General features: G+C 55.3%; 1 protein-coding gene across 5 annotated transcripts in view; it reads left to right on the top strand.

Moving 5' to 3' along the window:
• The window catches only part of SCN8A (sodium voltage-gated channel alpha subunit 8), a 69,532-nt gene extending 59,225 nt beyond the window's left edge, over positions 1-10,307 (top strand). For all 5 annotated transcript variants that reach the window (XM_064141577.1, XM_064141575.1, XM_064141576.1 and 2 more), the window contains 6 exons: positions 1,461-1,745; positions 2,655-2,708; positions 3,360-3,497; positions 5,650-5,754; positions 6,670-6,940; positions 8,153-10,307. In XM_064141577.1, coding sequence (XP_063997647.1) covers positions 1,461-1,745; positions 2,655-2,708; positions 3,360-3,497; positions 5,650-5,754; positions 6,670-6,940; positions 8,153-9,300 — 2,001 coding nt within the window. In that variant the 3' untranslated portion in view covers positions 9,301-10,307. The remainder of the gene's footprint in view (positions 1-1,460; positions 1,746-2,654; positions 2,709-3,359; positions 3,498-5,649; positions 5,755-6,669; positions 6,941-8,152) is intronic.
• Positions 10,308-24,484: the final 14,177 nt, after the last annotated feature.

Below are 24,484 nucleotides of genomic sequence, written 5' to 3'. Positions count from 1 at the left end.
TGCCTCGTGTCAGTCTGCACACAAAAGCCAAGTTCCTCCTCCCAGCTCTTTTGTTTTGGGTGCTGTAGGCACTCAGGCTGCTCCTGGGGACCACATCTCAGCAGGTCCTGCCACTCTCTTAGCTTCCTGTGATGAGCTGCAGCCATAAACCAGCATCTGAAGGGTCTTGAACCTCAGAAGCTGCCCTGATGTGCTGGTGGTCAGCAGCAGAGGTCCTGGCTGGGTGATGGGAGGATGGAAGTGAAGGTGTCCTGGAGGGCTGGGCTGTGACCTGTGGCTTGACACCTCTGTGATGGATCCCTGAGGTCAGCTCACTGCTGCTGCAGTGCCACTTCTCACCCAGGTTCATTCCTGTCTGCAGCTTCCCTTCGTGCCCACAGGGCTGGAGGACAGGAGGTGCTGCAGAGCTTGGCATGCCCATGGTGGCTGCACCCAGCCAGCAGATGCTGTGGGAACAGAAGGGGACACTTGGTGGTGGCCAGGGCCAGTTTGTGGCTCAGCTGCTACTACCTGAAGCCTCCTCCTACATCCCCACAGGGCTGAGGACCCTTTCAGAAGGAAGGCAGAAGGCTCAAAGCAGTTTAGCTTCTGTTCATTTATTAAAGGGATCTGAATTTAGGAGATCATCATCACCATCATCATCATCAAAGCTGTCACAGCTGCTGACCTGACTCCATCCACAGCCTGGTGGCTTCCACTGCCCAGGGGTGCTTAGGGAGCAGCTAAACTGAGGAGGCACTGGAAGAGAGGAGCTCTGCCCAGCCCCACTGCCTGCTGCCTTTGCTGCAGCCTGGAGTTAGGAACTTGGCTTTGGTGTCCTCTGGAGCCTGCCCAGCTGCATGCTCAGCTCTCTGCCTGGCCTTGCTTGAGGGCAGATCTGCTCTGGATGTGTGCAGTCACTCACTTGAACCAGGCTTGCTCCTGGCCCCACCTGAGCCCACCCCACTCAGGGTGCTGGGCAGCTCGGTGGGGGCAGGAGGCAGGCTCAGGACAGCCTTGTTTGAGGGTGGGGAATGGCTGTAAGGGACCCAGCAAATCCACCAGGAAAAAAAAAGGTCTCCTCTGGGCAAATTGCAGCCAGGAGCCTGTTTGGCAGCCAGAGGAGAGCCTCAGGCACAGAAATTCCTCTCTCCCTTTTGGGCAACCAAACCATTTGCTGAAGGAATCGACAGCCCTAAACCAGCCCCAGCCCTGTGGCCTGTTTGCTTTCTCAAACAGCCCTTCAGGAGGTGGCTTGGGGGGGGAGCAGAAGTTGTTTTGCTTCCCTGCTTTGGACTAAGTTCACTGCCTGGAGTCAAAGCCACAACCCCCTCAGGAGGAGGGGATGGGGAAGGGTTGAGGGGGTGGGGGGAGAGCCTTACCTCCAACTCCCCCTCCCCCAGGCAGCTGTATTGGTGCTTGCTGGTTCCCTCCCTTCCTGGTTTATACTGAAAACTCTCTCCCACCCCCTTCCAACACAGGTGGTTGTCAACGCCTTGGTTGGGGCTATCCCCTCCATTATGAATGTCTTGTTGGTCTGCCTTATCTTCTGGCTGATTTTCAGCATCATGGGGGTGAACCTGTTCGCTGGCAAATATCATTACTGCTTTAATGAGACCTCCGAGGAGCGCTTTGAGATTGAGGTTGTGAACAACAAGACCGACTGCGAGGCTCTGATGCCTCCCAACTCCACGGAGATCAGGTGGAAGAATGTCAAAATCAACTTCGACAACGTCGGGGCAGGGTACTTGGCGCTGCTGCAAGTCGTAAGTTGTGCTGCCGGCAGCTCCCTCCTCCTCCTCCTCCTGCTGCTGCTGCTGCTGCCTTTGCCTGCTGCCCTCTCCCCGTGGAGGGGGATGGGGATGGGGGGAGGGGCTGGGGGCTGTCGCCTGTTCCCTGGGGCCGACGGCAGCCAAACCTGCGAAGCTGGGAGGAAAAAGTCATAGGCTGCAGGCAGCTGCCTCCCACCTCTGCCTGCCCCACCAACGCCCCCAGTCCTTCTCTGGGGCTCCCTGGTGGTGCCCAATCCTCCCCCAGGGCTCCCTGGTGGTGTCCAGCCCTTCCCCAGGGCTCCCTGGTGGTGCCCAGCCCTTCTCTGGGGTTCCCTAGTGGTGCCCACCCCTTCCCTGAGGCTCCCTGGTGGTGCCCAGCCCTTTTCTGGGGTTCTCTGGCAGTCCCCAGCCCTTCCCCAGGGCTCCCCGGTGGTGCCCAGCCCTTCCCTGGGGCTCCCTGGTGATGCCCAGCCCTTCCTTGGGGCTCCCTGGCAGTGCCCAGCCTTTCCCCAGGGCTCCCTGGCAGTGCCTATCCCCTCTCTTGGGCTCCCTGGTGGTGCCCAGCCCATGACCAAGCTGGCTCAGTCCGTGGGCTAGGAATGGTGCCTGGAGAGAGCCTTGGACACCTGAATGCCCAAAACATCTCCCTTGTATGCAGCTGAATTCTGCCTCTTTAAGCTCACATCAGCACCTCCTGCCCCGTGCCAGGCCCTGCTGGGCACTTTCTTCTCCCCTCTCCTTGGCTTAAGTGCAGAGGGAACTCTTGGAGTGCTCTCAGAGTGGAGGGTGAGGAGGGTGAGGAGTGCCAAGGGGCCCTCTGGCCTGGCTGCACCCACACCAGGTTGGATCTCTGGGGGGAGCTCTGTCTGACTGCTGTGGTTCCTGATCTGTGCTCTCTGGCAGGCTACCTTCAAGGGCTGGATGGACATCATGTATGCAGCAGTGGACTCCAGGAAGGTAAAGAGCAGCTCCCAGCAGCTCCCAGCAGCTCCCAGCAGCTCCCAGCAGCTCCCAGCAGCTCCCAGCAGCTCGTTTTGCTTTGGGCAAATCAAGAGCAAAAAAAACCCCAAACCAAACTAGTTTCTTTTGGATTGAGCTCTGTGATGCTTGCTGCTCCCGAGCACAGAGTCCTGCTCTAACTCTCCTCTCCCTTCTCCTCTCCCTTCTCCTCTCCCTTCTCCTCTCCCTTCTCCTCTCCCTTCTCCTCTCCCTTCTCCTCTCCCTTCTCCTCTCCCTTCTCCTCTCCCTTCTCCTCTCCCTTCTCCTCTCCCTTCTCCTCTCCCTTCTCCTCTCCCTTCTCCTCTCCCTTCTCCTCTCCCTTCTCCTCTCCCTTCTCCTCTCCCTTCTCCTCTCCCTTCTCCTCTCCCTTCTCCTCTCCCTTCTCCTCTCCCTTCTCCTCTCCCTTCTCCTCTCCCTTCTCCTCTCCCTTCTCCTCTCCCTTCTCCTCTCCCTTCTCCTCTCCCTTCTCCTCTCCCTTCTCCTCTCCCTTCTCCTCTCCCTTCTCCTCTCCCTTCTCCTCTCCCTTCTCCTCTCCCTTCTCCTCTCCCTTCTCCTCTCCCTTCTCCTCTCCTCATCTCTCCTCTCCCTCCCCTCCCCTCTCCCCCTCAGCAAGAAGAGCAGCCCAAGTACGAAGACAACATCTACATGTACATCTACTTTGTCATCTTCATCATCTTTGGCTCCTTTTTCACCCTGAACCTCTTCATTGGTGTCATCATCGACAACTTCAACCAGCAGAAGAAAAAGATAAGTGCCCTGGGCTGGCTGCTGGGCTGGGGAGCTGCAGGCTGCAGCCTGGGGTGGGCATTGCTGCCAAATAACAGTTCAGTTCTGGAGACCCCCCCGGGGTACAAGAGCGATCTGGAGGTGCTGGAAGGGGCCCAGAGAAGGGCCAGCAGAGGGCTGGAGCTGCTCTGATGTAAGGAGAGCCTGAGGGAGTTGGGGCTGTGCGGTCTGGAGAGGAGAAGACTCTGTGGTGACCTTGTTGTGACCTCTCATTATCTTAAGGGGGCGACGAGAAAGCTGGAGAAGGACTTTTTAGGCTGTCAGGGAGTGATAGGACTGGGGGGGATGGAACAGAGCTGGAAATGGAGAGAGTCCATCATCAGTGAGTTTGCAGATGGCACCAAGCTAGGAGCAGTGTGGAGCTGTTGGAGGGTAGCAGAGCCCTGCAGAGGGACCTGGCCAGGCTGGATGAGTGGGCAGGGGTCAATGGGATGAGATTGAACAAGGCCAAGTGCAGGGTTCTACACTTTGGCCACAACAGCCTTAAGCAGCTACAGGCTGGGGCCAGAGTGGCTGAGAGCAGGCAGGCAGAGAGGGCCCTGGGGGTGCTGGGAGAGAGGAGCTGCAGAGGAGGCAGCAGTGCCCAGGTGGGCAGCAGAGCCAATGGCATCCTGGGCTGGCTCAGGAGCAGTGTGGGCAGCAGGACAAGGGAGGTTCTTGTGCCCCTGTGCTCAGCACTGCTCAGGCCACCCCTGCAGTGCTGTGTCCAGTTCTGGGCTCCTCCATTGCAGAGAGATGTTGAGGTGCTGGAAGGTGCCCAGAGCAGGGCAGCAAGGCTGGGGAGGGGCCTGGAGCACAGCCCTGTGAGGAGAGGCTGAGGGAGCCGGGGGGGTGCAGCCTGCAGCAGAGGAGGCTCAGGGCAGAGCTGATTGCTGCCTGCAGCTGCCTGCAGGGAGGCTGTAGCCAGGTGGGGTTGGGCTCTGCTGCCAGGCAGGCAGGGCCAGGAGAAGGGGACACAGCCTGAAGCTGTGCCAGGGCAGGCTCAGGCTGGATGTTGTTAGGAAGTTGTTGTCAGAGAGAGTGATTGGCACTGGAATGGGCTGCCCAGGGAGGTGGTGCAGTGCCCATGGCTGGAGGTGTTGAAGCCAAGCCTGGCTGGGGCACTGAGTGCCATGGTCTGGTTGGTTGGGCAGGGCTGGGGGCTGGGTTGTGCTGGATGAGCTTGGAGCTCTCTGCCAACCTGCTTGGTTCTGTGATTCTCTGATGTTAGGGGAAAGTTCTTCAGCATGAGAGTGGTGAGAGCTTGGAATGGGTTTCCCAGGGAGGTGGTGGAAGCCTCACCCCTGGAGGTGTTTCAGGCCAGGCTGGATGAGGCTCTGGGCAGCCTGATCTAGTGTGAGGTGTCCCTGCCCATGCCATGGGGATGGCTCTGGCTGATCCTTGTGGTCCCTTCCAACCCATTCTCTAAAGGCTGAGGCAGAGACCTCCCCTCTGAGAGCTGTGGGGCAGAGAGCCACAGGCCCTGTCTGCAGCACTCCCTCCCCAGCCCCACAGAGGCTTTGGGGCCAGGAGGCAGCCTCAAGCTTTGTGGGAAACTCAAAACTCTTTCTCCTGGGCTACATTTTCCTGCATTTCCCTTGGGTTGATTTTTCTCCTGGGCTAAGACTCAGAGCCTGGAAGGGAAATGTTTGGGGGTTTATGCTGGGCTAAGACTCAGAGCCTGGAAGGGAAATGTTTGGGGGTTTAATCCTGGGCTAAGACAGCCTGGAAGGGAAATGTTTGGGGGTTTAATCCTGGGCTAAGACAGCCTGGAAGGGAGAAGGTTGGGGTTTTAACCCAGGCTAAGACTCACAGCCTGGACTGATGAGATGTTTCCTTTGCCCTCTCTCTGCCCTGTGCTGCTTTCCTTCCCTGCAGCTCAGGCTGAGGGTTTGCTGCATGCAGGACCTGCAGCAGCTGCGAGCTGGGGCAGGCTGCAGCAGGGTCCCAGCAGGGCAGCTCCCAACTCTCTCTAAGTGAAGCTCTGAGCCCCTTGGCTCTTAGAGCAAAGGATTCCTGCCCCAGCCAGCTGCCACCACCTTCCCACCGGGCAGATGTCCTCCTGTCTTAGCCAGGATCTGTTTGCCCTCTCCCTGCTGCTGCTGGTTGTGATCAGATTCCCTTTGCCCTTTACTTTGGAGGTCAGGACATCTTCATGACAGAGGAGCAGAAGAAGTACTACAATGCCATGAAGAAGCTGGGCTCCAAGAAGCCTCAGAAACCAATCCCTCGACCTCTGGTGAGTGTGAGAGAGCAGAAAGGCACCTGCAGGGCAGGCTTGCAAAGGAGCTTCAGCTCCAGAAGCGTCCTTTGGGCTGCCTCCTGCTGGACTCTTCCCACGCTCCTGTCGATGTCCCTCAGCTTTCAGAGAGCTGCAGCACGGCTCGGGGCAGGAGGCACCTCCCAGCTCTGCTCCAGCCTCCCACCGCGGGCAGGGACCCCTCTGAGCTGCACTCAGCTGCTCAAGGACTCACCCAGCCTGGCCTTGAGCACTCCAGGGAGGAGGCAGCCACAGCCTCCTTGGGCAGCCTTCTGCCCAGCACCTCCATGTCCCAGAGGGTCTCATCTCCTGGCACTTTGGCCAGCCCTGTTGGCTGCTGCTGGAGCTGTGCCCTCTTAGCTGCCACCAGACTTGTGCCCTGCTGGCTGCTGCCCCACCTGTGCCCTGTTAGCTACCACCAGAGCTGTGCCCCATTGGCTGTAGCCACACCTGTGCCCTATTAGCTGCCATCAGAGCTGTGCCCTGTTGGCTACCACCCCACCTGTGCCCTTCTGGCTGCTGCCCCACCTGTGCCCTGTTAGCTGCCACTGGAGCTGTGTCCTGTTGGCTGCCACCACACCTGTGCCCTGTTAACTATCACCAGAGCTGTGCCCTGTTAGCTACCACTGAAGCTGTGCCCTGTTGGCTGCTACCTCACCTATGCCCTGTTAGCTACCATCAGAGCTGTGCCCTGTTAGCTACCCCCAGAGCCATGCCCCACTGTCTGCCACCCCACCCGTGCCCTGTTAGCTACCCCCAGAGCCATGCCCCACTGTCTGCCACCCCACCTGTGCCCTGTTAGCTACCCCCAGAGCCATGCCCCACTCTCTGCCACCCCACCCTTGCCCTGCCTGCTCCCTGTACCTGCCTCACGCTCTCCCTCCTGTCGCGCAGAACCGCATCCAAGGAGCTGTCTTTGACTTTGTGACCCAGCAAGCCTTTGACATTGTCATCATGATGCTCATTTGCCTCAACATGGTGACCATGATGGTGGAGACAGACACCCAAAGCAAGCAGATGGAGGACATCCTGTACTGGATTAACCTGGTGTTTGTCATCTTCTTCACCTGTGAGTGTGTGCTGAAGATGTTCGCCTTGCGGCACTATTATTTCACCATCGGGTGGAACATTTTTGACTTCGTGGTTGTGATTCTGTCCATCGTGGGTAAGTGAGACACCAAGCAGCTGGAGGGCTCTCGAGCTCTGGGCTGACTTGTGGGGGTTACAAAGTTAGAGCTCCAAGGGGATGTGCAGGATCCTAGAGCGGCTCAGGTTGGAAGGGATCTCGGAGCTCAGCTGCTCCAACCTCTCCCTTGCCTGCTGGGGGTAGGGATGCTGCTCAGCTAGGCTCAGCTTGCTCAAGGCTTCATCCAGCCTGGCCTTGAACAGCCACCAGGGAGGGGGCAGCCACAGCCTCCCTGGGCAGCCTCAGCCTCCCTGGGCAGCCTGTGCCAGTCTTTTCCCCACCCTCACTCTCAACATTTTCTTCCTCATCTCCACTCTCAATCTCTCCTCTCCCAGCTCAAAACTATTGTCCCTCATCCTGGTACTCCAGCCCAGGTCCAAAGTCCCTCACCAACTCTCTTGGAGCCTCTGCAAAGGCTGCTCTAAGCTCTCCCTGCAGCCCCTACAAAGGCTGCTCTAAGCTCTCCCTAGAGCCCCTGCAAAGGCTGCTTAAGCTCTCCCTGCAGCCCCTGCAAAGGCTGCTCTAAGCTCTCCCTGCAGCCCCTACAAAGGCTGCTCTAAGCTGTCCCTAGAGCCCCTGCAAAGGCTGCTCTAAGCTGTCCCTGGAGCCCCTACAAAGGTTGCTCTAAGCTCTCCCTAGAGCCCCTGCAAAGGCTGCTCTAAGCTCTCCCTGCAGCCCCTGCAAAGGCTGCTCTAAGCTGTCCCTAGAGCCCCTGCAAAGGCTGCTCTAAGCTCTCCCTGCAGCTCCTACAAAGGCTGCTCTAAGCTGTCCCTAGAGCCCCTGCAAAGGCTGCTCTAAGCTCTCCCTGCAGCCCCTACAAAGGCTGCTCTAAGCTCTCCCTGCAGCCCCTACAAAGGCTGCTCTAAGCTGTCCCTAGAGTCCCTGCAAAGGCTGCTCTAAGCTCTCCCTGCAGCCCCTGCAAAGGCTGCTCTAAGCTCTCCCTAGAGCCCCTGCAAAGGTTGCTCTAAGCTGTCCCTGGAGCCCCTACAAAGGCTTCTCTAAGCTCTCCCTGGAGCCTTCATCCTGAGCAGCCCCAATTCCCTCAGCCTGTGCCCGCAGGGGAGGTTCTCCAACCCTCCCTCTGACCATCATCACCGCCCAAGCTGTTCTGTGCTGCCCACCCCCTCGACTAGCTTGGGCAGCAGACCAAGCACCTCCACGCTCACCCTCAGCCCTTCTCTTCCCCTCTAGGAATGTTCCTGGCCGAGATCATCGAGAAGTACTTCGTGTCCCCCACCCTGTTCCGCGTCATCCGCCTGGCCCGCATCGGGCGGATCCTGCGCCTGATCAAGGGAGCCAAAGGGATCCGCACCCTGCTCTTTGCCTTAATGATGTCCCTGCCTGCCCTCTTCAACATCGGCCTCCTGCTCTTCCTGGTCATGTTCATCTTCTCCATCTTTGGCATGTCCAACTTCGCCTACGTCAAGCACGAGGCCGGCATCGACGACATGTTCAACTTCGAGACCTTCGGCAACAGCATGATCTGCCTCTTCCAGATCACCACCTCGGCGGGCTGGGACGGCCTCCTGCTGCCCATCCTCAACCGGCCGCCCGACTGCGACCTGGACAAGGAGCACCCCGGCAGCGGCTTCAAAGGGGATTGCGGCAACCCTTCGGTGGGCATCTTCTTCTTCGTCAGCTACATCATCATCTCCTTCCTGATCGTGGTCAACATGTACATCGCCATCATCCTGGAGAACTTCAGCGTGGCGACGGAGGAGAGCGCGGACCCGCTGAGCGAGGACGACTTCGAGACCTTCTACGAGATCTGGGAGAAGTTCGACCCCGACGCCACTCAGTTCATCGAGTACAGCAAGCTGGCAGACTTCGCCGACGCCCTGGAGCACCCCCTGCGGGTCCCCAAGCCCAACACCATCGAACTCATCGCCATGGACCTGCCTATGGTAAGTGGGGACAGGATCCACTGTTTAGATATCCTCTTTGCCTTCACCAAACGCGTCCTGGGGGACAGCGGCGAGTTGGACATCCTGAGGCAGCAGATGGAGGAGAGGTTTGTGGCTTCCAACCCTTCCAAAGTGTCTTACGAGCCAATCACCACCACCTTGCGCCGCAAGCAGGAGGAGGTCTCGGCGGTGGTTATCCAGAGGGCTTACAGGGTCCGTTTGGCCAGGAGAGGCTTCATCAGCAGGAGGCCTATCTCCAAAAACCTGGAGAACGGAGGAGCCAACAGGGAGAAGAAGGAGGGGACTCCCTCCACGGCGTCCCTGCCCTCCTACGACAGCGTCACCAAACCCGAGAAGGAGAAGCAGCAGCGGGCGGAGGAGGGGAGGAAAGAGCGAGCCAAGAGACCAAAAGACGTCAGGGAGTCCAAGTGCTGAGGGGGACAGAGCAGTGCTGAGGATTGTACCAGAATTGTACAGATTCAACTCTTTGCAAGCGATAAAAAAAACACAAAACAAAACAAAACAAAACCAACCACAAACAAACCAGAAACAAAACAAAACACACACAAAAAAAAACCACAAAAAAACCCCAAAACACAACAAAAACAAAACAAAAACAAAACACAGCAAAAGCAAAACAAAACACAACAAAAGCAAAACATTAACAAAAGCAAAACATTAAAACCAGAACAAACAAAGAACTAAAACAAAAACAGACACACACACACACAAAAAAAAAAGCAAAACAGATTGTTTACAAACTCCCCTGAGCTGTACCCAACCCAGAGCCTCTCTGGAGACCCCCCCCCCACCCAAGCCCCCCCCCCCCCCCCCCCCCCCATCCCCTCTCTCTCAAGATCTTATACCAAACTTAGCCCTGCTTTACCGTATGCCAGCGTCGCATCTCCGGCAGTGCCCCACCACCACCTGTCTAAAGGACCCCCCCCTCCCCCTCTCCAAAACTCTCCCAAACTTCCTCCTCTCCCCCCCCCCAAAAAAAAAAACCCAAACCTTTAAATCCCAACCAAAAATCCCATCCCATAATAAGGATTTTCTATCGTTGGGGCAGGTGGATACTGCATGTTCCACAGCGGTCAATGCCACTTAGGACAAAGAAGCAAAAGACACCAGACACAACCCCCCCCACACTCACACAACCCCCCCCCCACAAAGACAGACAGACAGACACAGAACCTGCTGCTGGGAGTCAGCTTTTGGGGTTGTTTTATTTTGGGGGGGGGGAGGGGGAGGGGAGGGTTTTGCTGCTGTTGTTTTGGGTTTGGTTTGGTTTTGGTTTTACCAAAGCGACCCCAACATGAATTTTTTTTGGGGGGGGGGAGGTTTAGTTTCTCCTTTATGTTTCTTCTTTCCCCCTACAAAGTGATGAGGTGAAAGGGTTTGGTTGTGGGGAAAAAAAGGAGAGGAGGTTTGGTGGTTGGTGTGGGATGAAAGGGGGGGGGGGAAACAATCTCTGCTTGGTGGTTGTGGTGGTTGGAAAGGGGGGGGGGGGGGGGGGAAACAACAACAACTCCTCCTGGGTGGTTGTGGTGGTTGAAAGGGGGGAAAATAACAACCCCTCCCTGGTGGTTGTGGTGGTTGGAAGGGGGTGAAAAATCAACCCCTCCCTGGTTGTTGTTGTGGTGGGGTGGGGGGGGGGGGTGGGGGGGGTAGAAACAGCTCCTGCCTGGTTGTTGTTGTGGTTGAAAGGGTTAAAAAACAACTCCTCCCTGGTGGTTGTGGTGGTGAAAGGGGGGAAAATAACAACCCCTCCCTGGTGGTTGCTGTGGTTGAAAGGAGGGGGGGAAATAACAACCCCTCCCTGGTGGTTGCTGTGGTTGAAAGGAGGGGGGGAAATAACAACCCCTCCCTGGTGGTTGCTGTGGTTGAAAGGAGGGGGGGAAATAACAACCCCTCCCTGGTGGTTGCTGTGGTTGAAGGGGGAAAGTAACAACTTCTCCCTGGTGGTTGTGGTGGTGGTTAAAAGGGGGGGGGAAAACAACCCCTCCCTAGTGGTTGTGGTGGTTGAAAGGGGGAAAAAACAACTCCCTGGTGGTTGTGGTGATGGTTGAAAGGGGAGGGGGGGGAACAACCCCTCCCTGGTGGTTGCTGTGGTTGAAAGGGGGGAAAAGACCAACTCCTCCCTGGTGGTTGTGCTGGTGAAAGGGGGAAAATAACAACCCCTCCCTGGTGCTTGTGGTGGTGGTCAAAGAGGGGGAAAAGTCAACCCCTCCCTGGTTGTTGCTGTGGTGGTCAAGGGGGCGAAATATTCAACCCCTCCCTGGTGGTTGTTGCTGTGGTTGAAAGGGGGAGGGGGAAACAACTCCTTCCTGGTGGTTGTTGTGGTGGTTGAAAGGGGAGGGGGGGGAACAACTCCTCCCTGGTGGTTGTTGTGGTCCAAGGGGAAAAAAAATCAACCCCTCCCTGGTTGTTGTGGTGGTTGAAAGGGGGGGGGTGGAAATCAACCCCTCCCTGGTGGTTGTGTTCCAAGGGGAAAAACCTCAACCCCTCCCTGGTGGTGGTTGTGGTTGAAAGGGATGAAAAAAACCAACTCCTCCCTGGTGGTTGTGGTGGTCAAGGGGGAGGAAAACTCAACCCCTCCCTCGTTGTTGTGGTGGTTGAAAGGGGGGGGGGGGGGGGGGGGGGGCGGAAACCCAACCCCTGCCAGGGTGATGATGTGAAAGGGTTTCTGGTCATGTAAAATTAGGTTTGGTTTGCATTTAGCTAAGCAGCTCCCTCCCTCCCCCCCAGAAAAAAGGAAAAGAAAGAAAAAAGGGGGAGGAGAAATGAAGAAAAATGAAGAAAATATTTTTTAAAGGGGAAAAAACAAAAAGAATTCAAATAAGGAAAAAACAAATTGAAAAGGGAGGGGGGGGAAAGAAGAAAGAAGTTGCCCCTTGAGCCACTTAATTGCCATTTAATTGCCATTTAATTGCCATTTAATTGCCATCCTTTATTTGCTCTCTGTTACCTGCATCCTTCTTTCCCCATGGCCTCTCTCTCCTGGCTCTGGGGGGCGGGGGGGGGTGCCAGTTGGGGACTTGCAGCCTACTACAGTCAGCTCAGGTCGATTTCCACCCCACACCCCCCCAAGTGCTCGTTCAGTGCCCAGGAGCAGTTTGCATGTTGGCATGCAGTGACCAGGACCATGCATGAGGAACCACCACCACCACCATCATCACCACCATCACCACCAGACCCTCCGTGCCCGATCCACAGCAGTGTTAAGCCATAAACTCGGAGCACTTCCCCTGACCACCCCTGCACTGTACTGGGAGCCAAAAACCCTCCTTGGCCCTCACCCAGCCCAGTTCTTAGCAAGTTCTTGCGGTAGGAGAACAAAAAGACAAACAAACCAACCCCAAACCGACCCCAAAAGGAAGCAGATTAAATCATTTTGTGTGTGGATGTTTAACAGCTTTGTCTTTGGTTTGTTTTGGTTTGGTTTTTCTCCCTCCTCCTCCTCCCCCCAAGCCATTCATCCTTTTCTTTTTGCACTCTGAAAGACAACAAAACTCAAATGCTGCTCTGGACCTCATCCCAGGGGAGGTGATCAAAGCTGGGAATGGCTCCTTGAGAGGGTCATGGAATGGGTTGGGTTGGAAGGGACCTTGAAGCTCATCCAACTCCAACCCCTGCCCTGCCGTGGGTAGAGACAACCTCCACCAGCCCAGGTTGCTTAAGGCCACATCCAGCCTGGTCTTGGACACCTCCAGGGAGGGGACATCCATGGGCAACCTGTGCCAGGGTCTTTCCACCCTCGCTGTCAGAAGTTTCACTGTCAAGCCAAGCTCCAGGGCTCCAGTGCCAGTCAGTCCCCTGCCACGTCCTGTGCTCCCTGGTGTCAGTGATGGTTCAGTCTCCACCCTGCAGCGTGGACACCTTTGGGTTTTGAGCTAAGTGCTAAACCCTGCAGCCTCTTCTCTCTGCTGGCAGGAATTTGGGGAGCTTACCCCAAATAGTCCCACTCGGGGTCAGGGACGTGGCTCAGAGCATTCCTTTGTCCCACAGCCATCAGGACTCCTGCCGTGGGGGGGATACGGAGCCTCAGGAGCTTTCCAGACCCCCTGAGTCCTTCATCCTCTGGCAGCAGCTGCTGCAGCTCCCTCGCTCCCATAGCTGTGAGGGTTTGCAGCGGAGGAGGAGCCCGTTCTGGGCAGCAGGGTGGGGCAGCAGCTGCTGGGTGCCTTCTCCTTCCCTCTATTTCCTCCACTCCCACGGAAAGGCTCCGCAGGGTGGGTGAAGACCCAGAGCTACCTCTTGCCTCAGCCCTCTCGCTGCAACCCCCGCAGGACCATCCCGCAACAGCTCCAACCATTCCTTTTTGTCAGTGACCAGACTCAAGCCATCCCCAGATCCCTTTCCGTGGTGTCCTCATGGCTGAGCCAGCTCTCAGCCACCGCTCCGGGGTGAGAGGCTTCGCTTCAGGGCCAGCTCGCAGGGTAGCAGAGCAGCGCCAAGGCTCCGCTGCCCCTCCGGCAGCAGCTGGCAGCAGCAGCGAGGGCTGAGCAGGGACCAGCTTCAGGGTATCTGGAACGGCAGGAAAGAAACCCAAACCACGACAGCAGAGCTTGGCTGGGCAAAGCTCAGCGTGCAGGACCTCACAGCCCAGGCGATGCCAGGAGTCACTTAGCCAACAAAGCCACGCAGGAAGCCATCAGCAGCCACCTGTGCCACAGCCGCGCTGCCCAGCCCCCGGCTCTGGCAGTGCCAGCAGCTTCTGCCGCTGCCCAGCAGCACTCACAAGGGAACCTTGGAGGGAGGTGGGGTGAGGGGTGTTGGTGTTGGGGGTTTTGGTGGTGTTTTGCTCCCCTCTCAGCTCTTGGTCCCCTTCAAGTTGCTCCTAGGAATCAGTTGTGTAATAAAGCACGAGAGCAAAGCTCATCCATCTGTACAGGCTGCGGCGTGAGAGCAGCACAAAGCAGAGCACACAGCAAAGGAAAAAGAGGGATGATAAAAAAAGAAACACAGAAATAAAGAGGAAGGGGGGAAATAAATTAAAAGGAAAGGAAAAGAAAGAAAGAAACAGGAAGGGAAAAGAAAAAGGAAGGAAGGGAAAAGAAAAAGGAAAGAAGGGAAAAGAAAAAGGAAGGAAGGGAAAAGAAAAATAAAAAGCAAGAGAAAAGAAATAAGAAGGGGAAAGAAATAAGGAAAAAATAAATAAAAAGGAAGGAAAATTAAATAAGGAAGAGAAAATAAATAAAAAGGAAAGAAAAATAAACTAAAAATGAAGGAAAAATAAAATAGGAAGGGGAAAGAAATAAAAAGGAGGGAAAGGTAAAATAAGGAAGGGAAAAGAAACAGGAAGAAAACTAAAAGGGAAGGGGAAATAAAATAAGGAAAGGAAAAGAATTTAAAAGGAAGGGAAGAGAAAAGGAAGGCAAATAAAATAAGGAGGGGAAAGAAATAGGAAGGAAAAAGAAATAAAAAGGAGGGGAGAAGGAAGGAAGGAAGGAAGGAAGGAAGGAAGGAAGGAAGGAAGGAAGGAAGGAAGGAAGGAAGGAAGGAAGGGAGGGAGGGAGGGAGGGAGGGAGGGAGGGAGGGAGGAAGGAAGGAAGGAAGGAAGGAAGGAAGGAAGGAAGGAAGGACGGAAGGAAGGAAGGAAGAAAGAAAGAAAGAAAGAAAGAAAGAAAGAAAGAAAGAAAGAAAGAAAGAAAGAAAGAAAGAAAGAAAGAAAGAAAGAAAGAAAGAAAGAAAGAGAAAGAAAGAAAGGAAGGAAGGAGGAAAGGAAGAAAGAAAGGAGGGAAGAAGAAGAGATAGAAAAAATGAAATAAAAGAGAAAGAAAAGGAAAAAAGATGAAAGGAGAAGGGGAAAAAAGAAAGAAAAATATTTTAACAAGGCAAACAGGAAAAAAAAGACAAACAGGGAAAAAAAGACCAAAATGGGTTGGAAAGCAACAAAAAAAAGACACCAAAAATAAAAAGACAAATAAAAAGGACATAAAAAAAAAGACAAATAAATAAAGAGGAAAAGCCAAACAGAAAAATAAATAACAAGCAAAGAGAGGGGGAAAAAAAGAGAGAGAGAAACAGGAGGGGGGGGGAAAGAAAAGGCAAAAAGGAAAAGGCAAAAAGGAAAAGGCAAAAAGAAAAAGGCAACAAAAAACATACAAAGAAAGCTAAAGAGGAACAAAAACTCAGACGAAGCAGCCCCTCCCCCTTCCCCTTTCTTCCCTCCCCCTCCTCTCAAGTAGGTCTCACAGCTCCGAAGCTTTCTTGCCACTTCTCCTCGCAGCAGAATCTCTCTTTCGGGTTCCGATGTGCAATAATTTGACCTCTTCTATGCAAGGATTTGGCTTCTCCACCTCCCTTTCCCCAGGCTGGGCTCATGGGGACGCTTTGGGTACGGTTAGAGTTTGTGCTGGCAAATTCCTTCGAGCTCCTCGAGTGCTTTCCAAATAAAAAGGTCCCTTCAAAACCTCTGGGGAGAGATTTTTTTTTTGGGGGGGTGTGAGAATTTTCTTTCGTTGTCCTTTTGTTTTCCTCTCTTTTTCGTTTCTTTTCCTCTCTTTTTTGCTTCTTTTCCTCTCTTTTTCGTTTCTTTTCCTCTCTTTTTTGCTTCTTTTCCTCTCTTTTTTGCTTCTTTTCCTCTCTTTTTCGTTTCTTTTCCTCTCTTTTTCGTTTCTTTTTCTCTCTTTTTCGATTCTTTTTCTCTCTTTTTCTTTTGTTTTTCTCTCTTTTTCGTTTGTTTTTCTCTCTTTTTCGTTTGTTTTCCTCTCTTTTTCGTTTCTTTTCCTCTCTTTTTTGCTTCTTTTCCTATCTTTTTCGTTTCTTTTCCTCTCTTTTTCGTTTCTTTTTTGTTTCTTTTTCTCCCCTTTTCGTTTCTTTTTCTCTCTTTTTCGTTTCTTTTCCTCTCTTTTTCGTTTCTTTTTCTCTCTTTTTCGTTTCTTTTTCTCTCTTTTTCGTTTCTTTTCCTCTCTTTTTCGTTTCTTTTCCTCTCTTTTTCGTTTCTTTTCCTCTCTTTTCCGTTTCTTTTTCTCTCTTTTTCGTTTCTTTTTCTCTCTTTTTCGTTTCTTTTCCTCTCTTTTTCGTTTCTTTTCCTCTCTTTTTCGTTTCTTTTCCTCTCTTTTTCGTTTCTTTTTCTCTCTTTTTCGTTTCTTTTCCTCTCTTTTTCGTTTCTTTTTCTCTCTTTTCCGTTTCTTTTCCTCTCTTTTTCATTTCTTTTCCTCTCTTTTTCGTTTCTTTTCCTCTCTTTTTCGTTTCTTTTTCTCTCTTTTTCGTTTGTTTTCCTCTTTTTTACCTCAGCCAGAGCTCTGCTCGTGGCAGGAGGCTGCTGCCGGTGCCAGCTGTTGGTGCCAACCCTTGCTGAGAGGGTGGCAATGAGGCAGCTTTGCGGCTGGAGTTGTGCTCTCTGCTCAAAGCAGAAGTCTCATGGGGAGGGGATTGAAGGGGGGTGGGGGGAGAGGAAGGTTGTTTTTCATAGAGTGATGGAGGTGTGGAATGGGTTTGGGTTGGAAGGGACCTCAGAGATCAGCCAGGTCCAATGAGCCACCCCCTGCCATAGGCAGGGACACCTCCACCAGCCCAGGATGCTCATTCAGCTTAGCCTTGGGCACCTGCAGGGAGGGGACAGCCACAACCTTCCTGGGCAACCTGTGCCAGTGTCTTCCTCACCCTCACTCTCACCAGTTTCCTCCTCCTCTCCAGTCTCAACCTTCCCTCTCCCAGCTTCACTCTGTCCCCTCCTTGTCCTGCCTCTCCAAGCCCTTGCACAAAGTCCCTTCCCTTCTCTTAGCCTCCTTCCTGGAGCAGAGATTTGCACCCAGCCCTCAGGTGCTGAAGCAGTGGGGCTGAGGCTGCAACCCTGCTCTGGGTGAAGCCAAGGACAGCAGGAAAGTGGTCAAAGAGCCTCGGGGACCTCGGTGCCACCGCGTGGGTGCCACCAGGCATCTCTCTGCGTGCATGGAATTCGTATCCTGGGTTCAGGGCTGTGGGAGTGGGGTGAGGTGGGTGTATGTTGGGGGGAGGGGGTGTGTGCTAGTTCAAAGGGCACAGGCAAAAATCAGGACAAGTCACTCCCTTCCCTCCCCCACTCCTAAAATCCTCCTCGGTTTTGGGGGTGGTGTGTGGGGGGGTAATTTCTGACTGAGTTCTTCCAAGGGCAGAGGGAGAGATGCTCCAAGACCCAACCCAACCAAAAATTGCTGCTTTTTCTTTGGTTCTTTTCTCTCTCCTCTTCACTTATTTTTAACCCTTGAGAGAAGTCAACACCCAACCAACCCCAAATTAAGAAGCAAAACCCTAAACCCTCCCTCCCCTCCTTTTTCCCCCTTCTGATGGTGCAGAGAGGCCACGACCCCAGTTTGAATTCTTTCATTTTCTGCAGGAACAAAACAAAAAAAAACAAAAACAAAAAAAAAAAGGGAAAAAATAATAAAAATAATACTTAAAGGAACAACAACAACAACAAAAAAAGAACCAAACCTGTTGAAGCTGTAAAAGATCAATAGTGAAGATTAATTAGTGTATTAGAAATTGCATGGTGGCTCTTAATGACCTTTACCCAACATGATTAACAATTAAGGTTGACTATAAGCCAAAAGAAGATGAAATAAAGGTTACCCTTTTCACTCTATGAGGTTCAGGTTGTCTTGGTGTCCCGATTATTTTGCCTCCTCCTTCCCCTCCATCTCCTCCAAGTTTCCTTCCAGAAGTCTTTTGGCTCGAGTGAATTGCAGGAGAGGCTGCTGGAAGGGTGTTTGGGCACCGTGAGCGCTGCTGGGCACAGTTCGGATGCAGGAGGAGCTGCTGGAAGGGTGTTTGGGCACCGTGAGTGCTGCAGGGCACAGCTCAGCTGCAGGAGGAGCTGCTGGAAGGGTGTTTGGGCACCGTGAGCGCTGCTGGGCACAGGTCGGCTGCAGGAGAGGCTTCTGGAAGGGTGTTTGGGCACCGTGAGCGCTGCTGGGCACAGGTCGGCTGCAGGAGAGGCTGCTGGAAGGGTGTTTGGGCACCGTGAGCGCTGCAGGGCACTGCTCTGCTGCAGGAGGAGCTGCTGGAAGGGTGTTTGGTGCAGGGGCTCAGTGCTGAACATGGCTCAGCCTCATTCTCCTCCATCCTGAGCTGCCCACTCTGGGGCCGTGGGGATTGATGCTGTCGGGGGGAGTGGGAGGGATGGATGTCTGTGCAGTGTTCCAGCGTGGATGGCAGGTGGGTGCCCTTCAGGAGATGCCCCTTGACTGCATGCTCAGAGGACAGCTCTGCTGCTGGCCGTGCTGGACCTGCTTTGGCAAGGGAGGACTCAGGCATGCTCTTGTCCTGCAGCCTCTTCCCTGCAGCCTCTTCCCTGCACCCCTTTGCCTTGCAGCCCTTTACCCTACTGGCCCTTACCCTGCAGCCTCTCACCCCAAAGCCTCTTACCCTGCAGCCTCTTCCCTGCAGCCCCTCACCCTGCAGTCACTTGCACTGGAAGTCAGATGAAGAGTGGCCAGAGAGCCCTTCCCCAGCAGCCATCTCCTCTGGGCCATGCTGTGCTGGGGCACCTCCTGCAGCACCCCTTGCTTGGGCACATCACTGTGAGCTCAGGACTCTCACCCCTCTTCTCAGCTTGGGTTCCCCAGAAACTCCACACCCAGTGGGACCCTCTGTGTAGGAGTGGTCAGTGGGTACCTGCCCCCCTCTTGGGGCACAAGTGCAAGGTCCTGCTGCTCAATGGTGCTGAAGGGTCCCAGATTGAGGCTGCAGCCAGCAGCAAGTGACCCACACTCAGCACAGCTTCTCCCACCTCTGCCCCACAATGCTGAGCAGGGCACAAGCTCCAAGTCCAGGCTCTGCCTCCTTGGAGGGGCAGAATTCCTCCTGGAGTGGTTGCAAGTTAATGGCTGAGGATGGCACCATGGAATTATTTTTCCTGACAGAGTTTGGGTTCAATTTAGCCCCAAAATGGGAATTTTGCTGCTCAGATAAAACCACTGCAGGACACAGAGCATGGTTGTGCTGTCCTGCACCTCACCAGGTCCAGCTGGCACCCAAAGCCCAGGCTGGCTTCAGTCTTTCTTCTTAAACAAACAACAGCAACAAAATCATTTCCCTCTCTGCCACTTCACTTCTGTTGGCATTTCCCTGAGGGGTGCACAGGGCACAGGGAAGGAAACCTCCCTCCAGCCTCCAAGCTGTAAACTGGGTGTCCCCTTCCCTACCTCACAGGGGTGTTGTGAGGCTTAATGAGGGGGCTGTGGGCAGGGCACCTCGAGCCATGGGCACCAAGAGCCATGAGCACCAAGAAGTGTGCAGCAGGAGCTGGGCACCTGTGAGCTGGTGCCAAAGGTGCTGCTAGGAAGGTCCTTGTGAGCCAGCACAGCTCCTGCTGCCCACCTGGGGCACAGCTTCCCTCCCCTTGTTCTTCACCTCCACTCCTGGGCTTTTATTCTCTGTTCTGTGCCACACGATGGAAGGAAGAGGCTGAAGCTGGCCTGGGGAGGGAGGGAGGAGGAGGAGGGATGTGGTTGAGAAGTGGGCTGGGAGTTTGATGTCTGAACTTTGAGCTCCTTTGTACTGTACATCTTTTTACTTTGGAATTTGCAATAAAAAGCTTTGGCCACCTTGGTTTAACAACTCCTCCTGCCTGCCCTGTCCTTCTGTTCACCTTTGCACAGCAGCAACCACCACCACCACCTCCCCCACCCCATGCAGCTCCTTAGGTCCCCCAGCCCCTCAGCTCAGCCAGGTCATCACTGCTGGATGGGGCAGAGCCCATCAGGACTGCTGCCACCACAGCACCACAGGATGGTTGGGCTGGAAAGGACCTCTGGGGACCACTGAGTCCAACCTCTGCCAGAGCAGGGTCACCCAGGGCAGGGCACAAAGGAACACATCCAGGAAGGGTTGGAAGCTCTCCAGAGGGCACTCCACAGCCTCTCTGGGCAGCCTGCTCCAGGGCTGCAGCACCAAAGGATTTTCTCCTCCTGGTCCAAGTGGAACCTCCTGCGTTCCAGCTTGCCCCCACTGCCCCTTGTCCTGTCCCTGGGCACCACTGAAAAGAGCCTGGCACCTTCACCTTGACACCCACTCCTCAGACAGCTTCACAAAGTCAGGTCCAGGACATCCAGCTCCAGCCTCTGGCCTGAAGTGCCTCAGGCTGCTCGTCGAGGCAGGGAAAGGCATCCAGTGCCAGCCGGAGCCACCTCCGGAGCTGCCAGGGCTGGTGGGGATGGCTGCTGGGCATCTCCTCCAGCATGCTCTAGCAGAACCCACGCTGAGGGTGAGACCCTCCCGGGTGGGCCCCTCCCTGTCCGGAGCACACAGGGTCGGTCTCTACTCTCAGCCCCTCCGCAAGGCTTTATTCGCTCTCCAGCAGTCTCCGGCAGCTGCCCAGTTCGGGTCACCCCCCAGGTTCAGGCGGCCCCGGAGCCACGGCGCAGCGGCAGGAGTAGGCAGTGGCCAGGCTGAGCAGGGCGGAGGTGAAGAAGCCACCCAGGACCCCCCAGAGCAAGGGGCCGACCCAGCCCAGCAGGCTGCGGCTGTATGGGGGCTGCGGCAGCCGCTCGAAGCGCAGCTCCCGGAGCCGCTCGGCCGAGGCTCTCCTGCCCCGCGCTGCGCTCTGCCGCCCGCCCGGCAGCAACAAGCCGGAGCCGAAGCCTTGCAAGGCTCGACCGTAGCCCTCCACGTTCCTGCGCAGCTCCAGGCTCCGGTCCTGATTCAGGTTCTTGCCCAGCTCCCGGGCGATGTCGGAGCGGCCGATGCGGCGCAGGCTCCTCGCCAGCCGGTCCCAACCGACCGCGGTCCCCACCGTGTCCCGCCAGTGCCGCAGCTCCGCCGAGCAGCGCAGGGGTCCGCGGAGCTGCCGCCGCTGCCGGGGCCGGATCGGGTTCTTGTCCTCCGAGAGCAGCTCCAGCGCCTGCTCCTCCAGCGCCTCCTCGGGCCCCATCAGCCACCTCCGCAGCCGGCGGCACTCGGCGGGGCTCAGTATGGCCACGATGCGGCTCATGGTGTGCCGGCCCACGCTGCCCACCACCGCGTCCTCGCTCTGGCCGCCCACCGCCAGCAGGAGCAGGGCGAGTCCCACCGCTGCCAGCATCGCTGCGCCTGCCCCTTGGCGCCGCCGCTGCCTCTTGGCGTCAGGGCTGCCCTTGGCATCAGGGTTGCCCTTGGCGTCTGGGTTGCCCTTGGCATCAGGGTTGCCCTTGGCGTCTGGGTTGCCCTTGGCATCAGGGCTGCCCTCGGTGTCTGGGTTACCCTTGGCATCAGTGTTGCCCTTGGCGTCAGGGTTGCCCTTGGTGTCTGGTTTGCCTCTTGGCACCAGAGTTGCCTCTTGACATCAGAGTTGTCCCTTGGCATCAGGGTTGCCCTTGGTGTCTGAGTTACCCTTGGTGTCAGGGTTGTCCCTTGGCATCAGGGCTGCCCCTTGTCATCAGGGCTACCTCTTGGGGTCAAGGTTGCCCTTGGCATCAAGGTTACCCTTGGCATCAGGGCTGCCTCTTGGCATCACGGTTGCCCCTTGGTGTTGGGGTTGTCCCTTGGTGTCTGGGTTGCCCCTTGGCGTGGAGGTTGCCTCTTGGCGTTGGGACTGCCCTTTGGCATTGGAGTTGTCCCTTGGCATCAGGGTTGCCCCTTGGCATCAGGAGGGCTGGGGGTGGTTGAGGGAGGCTGGAGGCTGGTTGAGGAGGGCTGGAGGTGGATCAGGAGGGTTGGGGGCTGGTTTGGGAAGGCTGTGAGTTGGTTGAGGAGGGCTGGGGGTGGAGCAGGAGGGTTGGGTGCTGGCTGAGGAGGGCTGGGGGTGGATCAGGGGGGTTAGGGGCTGGCTGAGGAGGGTTGGGGGCTGGTTGAGGAGGGCTGGGGATGGATCAAGAGGGCTGGAGGTGGTTGCAGGGGGCCGGGAATGGGGGGGGGGGGGAGGTTGTCTCAGGCCGAGATTGGGGGGGAGCTCGTTTCAGGTAATCTCTTTAATACTGTATCATATCATCATCATCATCATCATCATCATCATCATCATCATCATCATCATCATCATCATCATCATCATTATTTTTCCTTCTTTAAAATACAGCACTTCATGAGGTAGAGCAACCCCAGCGAGAGCAGCGCCGCTGCCGCTGCCGCCGCCGCCGCCGCCGCCGCCGCCGCCGCCTCCCCCCGCCGGGTTCCTTTAAGCCAGGAATTAAATACTTCCATGTACAAGACGTTGCAACAAAATGAGGTAGAAATGGTTACAGAGAAGTCGTACGGACAGGGTAATAATTAATTCATTCATTAATAATTAATAATAATTAACAAAAGGGAGGGGGAAAAAAAAGAGGATTAAAAAAAACAAACAAACAAACAAAAAGTCTTCTGGAACCCAACTTTTGGGAGGAGCTGATCCCCACAGCCCCCCCCAAAACCACCTTTCCCTTCCCTCCCCCCCCCTACTCCCACTCCCACACACACACACATCCTCACCCCCTTACCGTGCACGCAATGAGCCACCCCCTCCATGCACACACACACACACATCCCCCCCCCCCACCAGGTAATGCCCTTGGCTCAAATCCTGGGAAGCTGCCCCCAAAATTTTGGGATATCAACCTTCAAAATCTTGGGAAAAGAGCTCCTCAAGTCCTGGGAAAAGAGGCCCCCCCTCCAGGACCTGGGACAAGAGACCCCCCCCCCCTAGTCCTGGAAAAGAGGTCACTTAAACCCTGGGGAAAGAGCCCTCCCCCCTCCCCAGGCCTGGGAAAAGAGCCCCCCCCCAGTCCTGGAAAAGAGGTCCTTAAACTCTGGGAAAAGAACTCCCCCAGTCCTGGAAAAGAGGTTCCTTAAACCCTGGGGAAAGAATCCCCCTCAATCCTGGGAAAAGAGCATTCCCCAGTCCTGGGAAGAGAGCTCCCCTAATCCTGGGAAAAGAGCCCCCCAACCCTGGGAAAAGACCCCCCCAATCCTGAGAAACTGACCCAAAATTCTGCAAAGCTGGCCCCAAAATTCTGGGATGTCAACCCTCAAAATCCTGGGAAAAGACCCCCCCAGATCCTGGGAAACTGACCCAAAAGTCTGATATCAACCCTCAAAATCTTGGGAAAACAGCCCCAAAACCTTGGGAAAGCAGCCCCCAAATCCTGGGAAAAGAGCCCCCCACATCTTGAGAAACTGACCCAAAATTCTGGGAAGCTGAGGCAAACCTCTGGGATATCAAACTTCCAAATCTTGGGAAAACAGCTCCTAAATCCTGGGAAAACAGCCCCCCCAATTCTGGGAAAGTGACCCAAACTTCTGAGATATCAACCCTCAAAATCTTGGGAATGCAGCCCCCAAATCCTGGGAAAACAGCTCCCAGATCCTGGGAAAGCAGCCCCCAACTGGCAGCCAACTCACTCCCACCTTTGGGGACCCCTCCCCAGGGAGGAGCTGTGCATCCCCCTGGCCCCTGCACGCAGACCCTGAGGTTCCTGGGGAGGGGCTTTGGGCTTGCTCTGAGCAGGGCAGCTGCAGAGCAGCTGTTCCCCACCCCCCCTCACGGCCCCCCCCCGGGGGAATTGAGACCCCAAAAGCAAAACCAATCATTACAAAACTCCTTCTTTGTGCTGCAAGCCCAAAAGCTTCAACCCAGCTCGGAGCTCACTCAGCCCTGAGAGGACTTTTTTTTTGGGGGGGGGGGGGAGTGGGGGGAGTGTGGAAAATGATTCCTGCACCTCCTGCCTGGGTGGGAAGCCAAAGATCCCTTTCTTTTTTTTTTTGGGGGGGTGGGCTCCAGGCCCCTGCAGCAGCAGAGTCCTCCCCAGCAAAGCTTTGGTGGCCCCCAAGGTCCAGCTGAAAAGTGGCACTGGGACAGGACCACTCCCAGGCCAGTGCCATGCTGGTGCCACCCTCCTGCACCCCCCAGGCCTCAGGTGGAGAGCTCAGGGGGAGCTGCTGGATGGGGGCTGGGGGGAGGGATGGATCCAATCTTAGGGATGGATTCAAACTCAGGGATGGGTCCAACCTCAGGGATGGGTCCAACCTCATGGGCAGATCCAGCTTGATGATGGGTCCAACCTTATGCATGGATCTAACCTGGAAGGATCCAACCTGGTGGATGGATGCAACTTCAGGGATGGATCTAACCTGGATAGATCCAACCTGGTGGATGGATGCAACTTCAGGGATAGACCCAAGCTGATGGATGGATCCAACCTCCTGAATGGATCCAACCTCATGGACAGATCCAATCTGATGGATGTATCCAACCTCCTGAATGGATCCAACCTCATGGACAGATCCAACCTGATGGATGGATCCAATCTGATGGATGGATCTAGCCTGGTGGATGGATCCAACCTGGTGGATGCATTGAACCTCATGGATAGACCCAAGCTGATAGATGGATAGATGGATGCATCCAACCTCCTGAATGGATTCAGTGTCATGGATAGACCCAAACTGATGGATAGATCCAACCTGATGAACAGATCCAACCTCATGGATAGACCCAAGCTGATGGATGGACCCAACCTGATGAACAGATCCAACCTCATGGATAGACCCAAGCTGATGGATGGATCCAACCTGATGAACAGATCCAACCTCATGGATAGACTCAAGCTGATGGATGGATCCAACCTGATGAACAGATCCAACCTCATGGATAGACCCAAGCTGATGGATGGACCCAACCTTATGGACAGATCCAACCTCATGGATGGACCCAACCTCCTGAACACACCCAACCTCTTCA

The sequence above is a fragment of the Pogoniulus pusillus genome, unplaced genomic scaffold (genome assembly GCF_015220805.1).
Source record: "Pogoniulus pusillus isolate bPogPus1 unplaced genomic scaffold, bPogPus1.pri scaffold_58_arrow_ctg1, whole genome shotgun sequence".
NCBI lineage: Eukaryota > Metazoa > Chordata > Aves > Piciformes > Lybiidae > Pogoniulus > Pogoniulus pusillus.
Note: the sequence above shows the minus strand (reverse complement) of the source record. Positions and strands in the feature narration are given on the sequence as shown.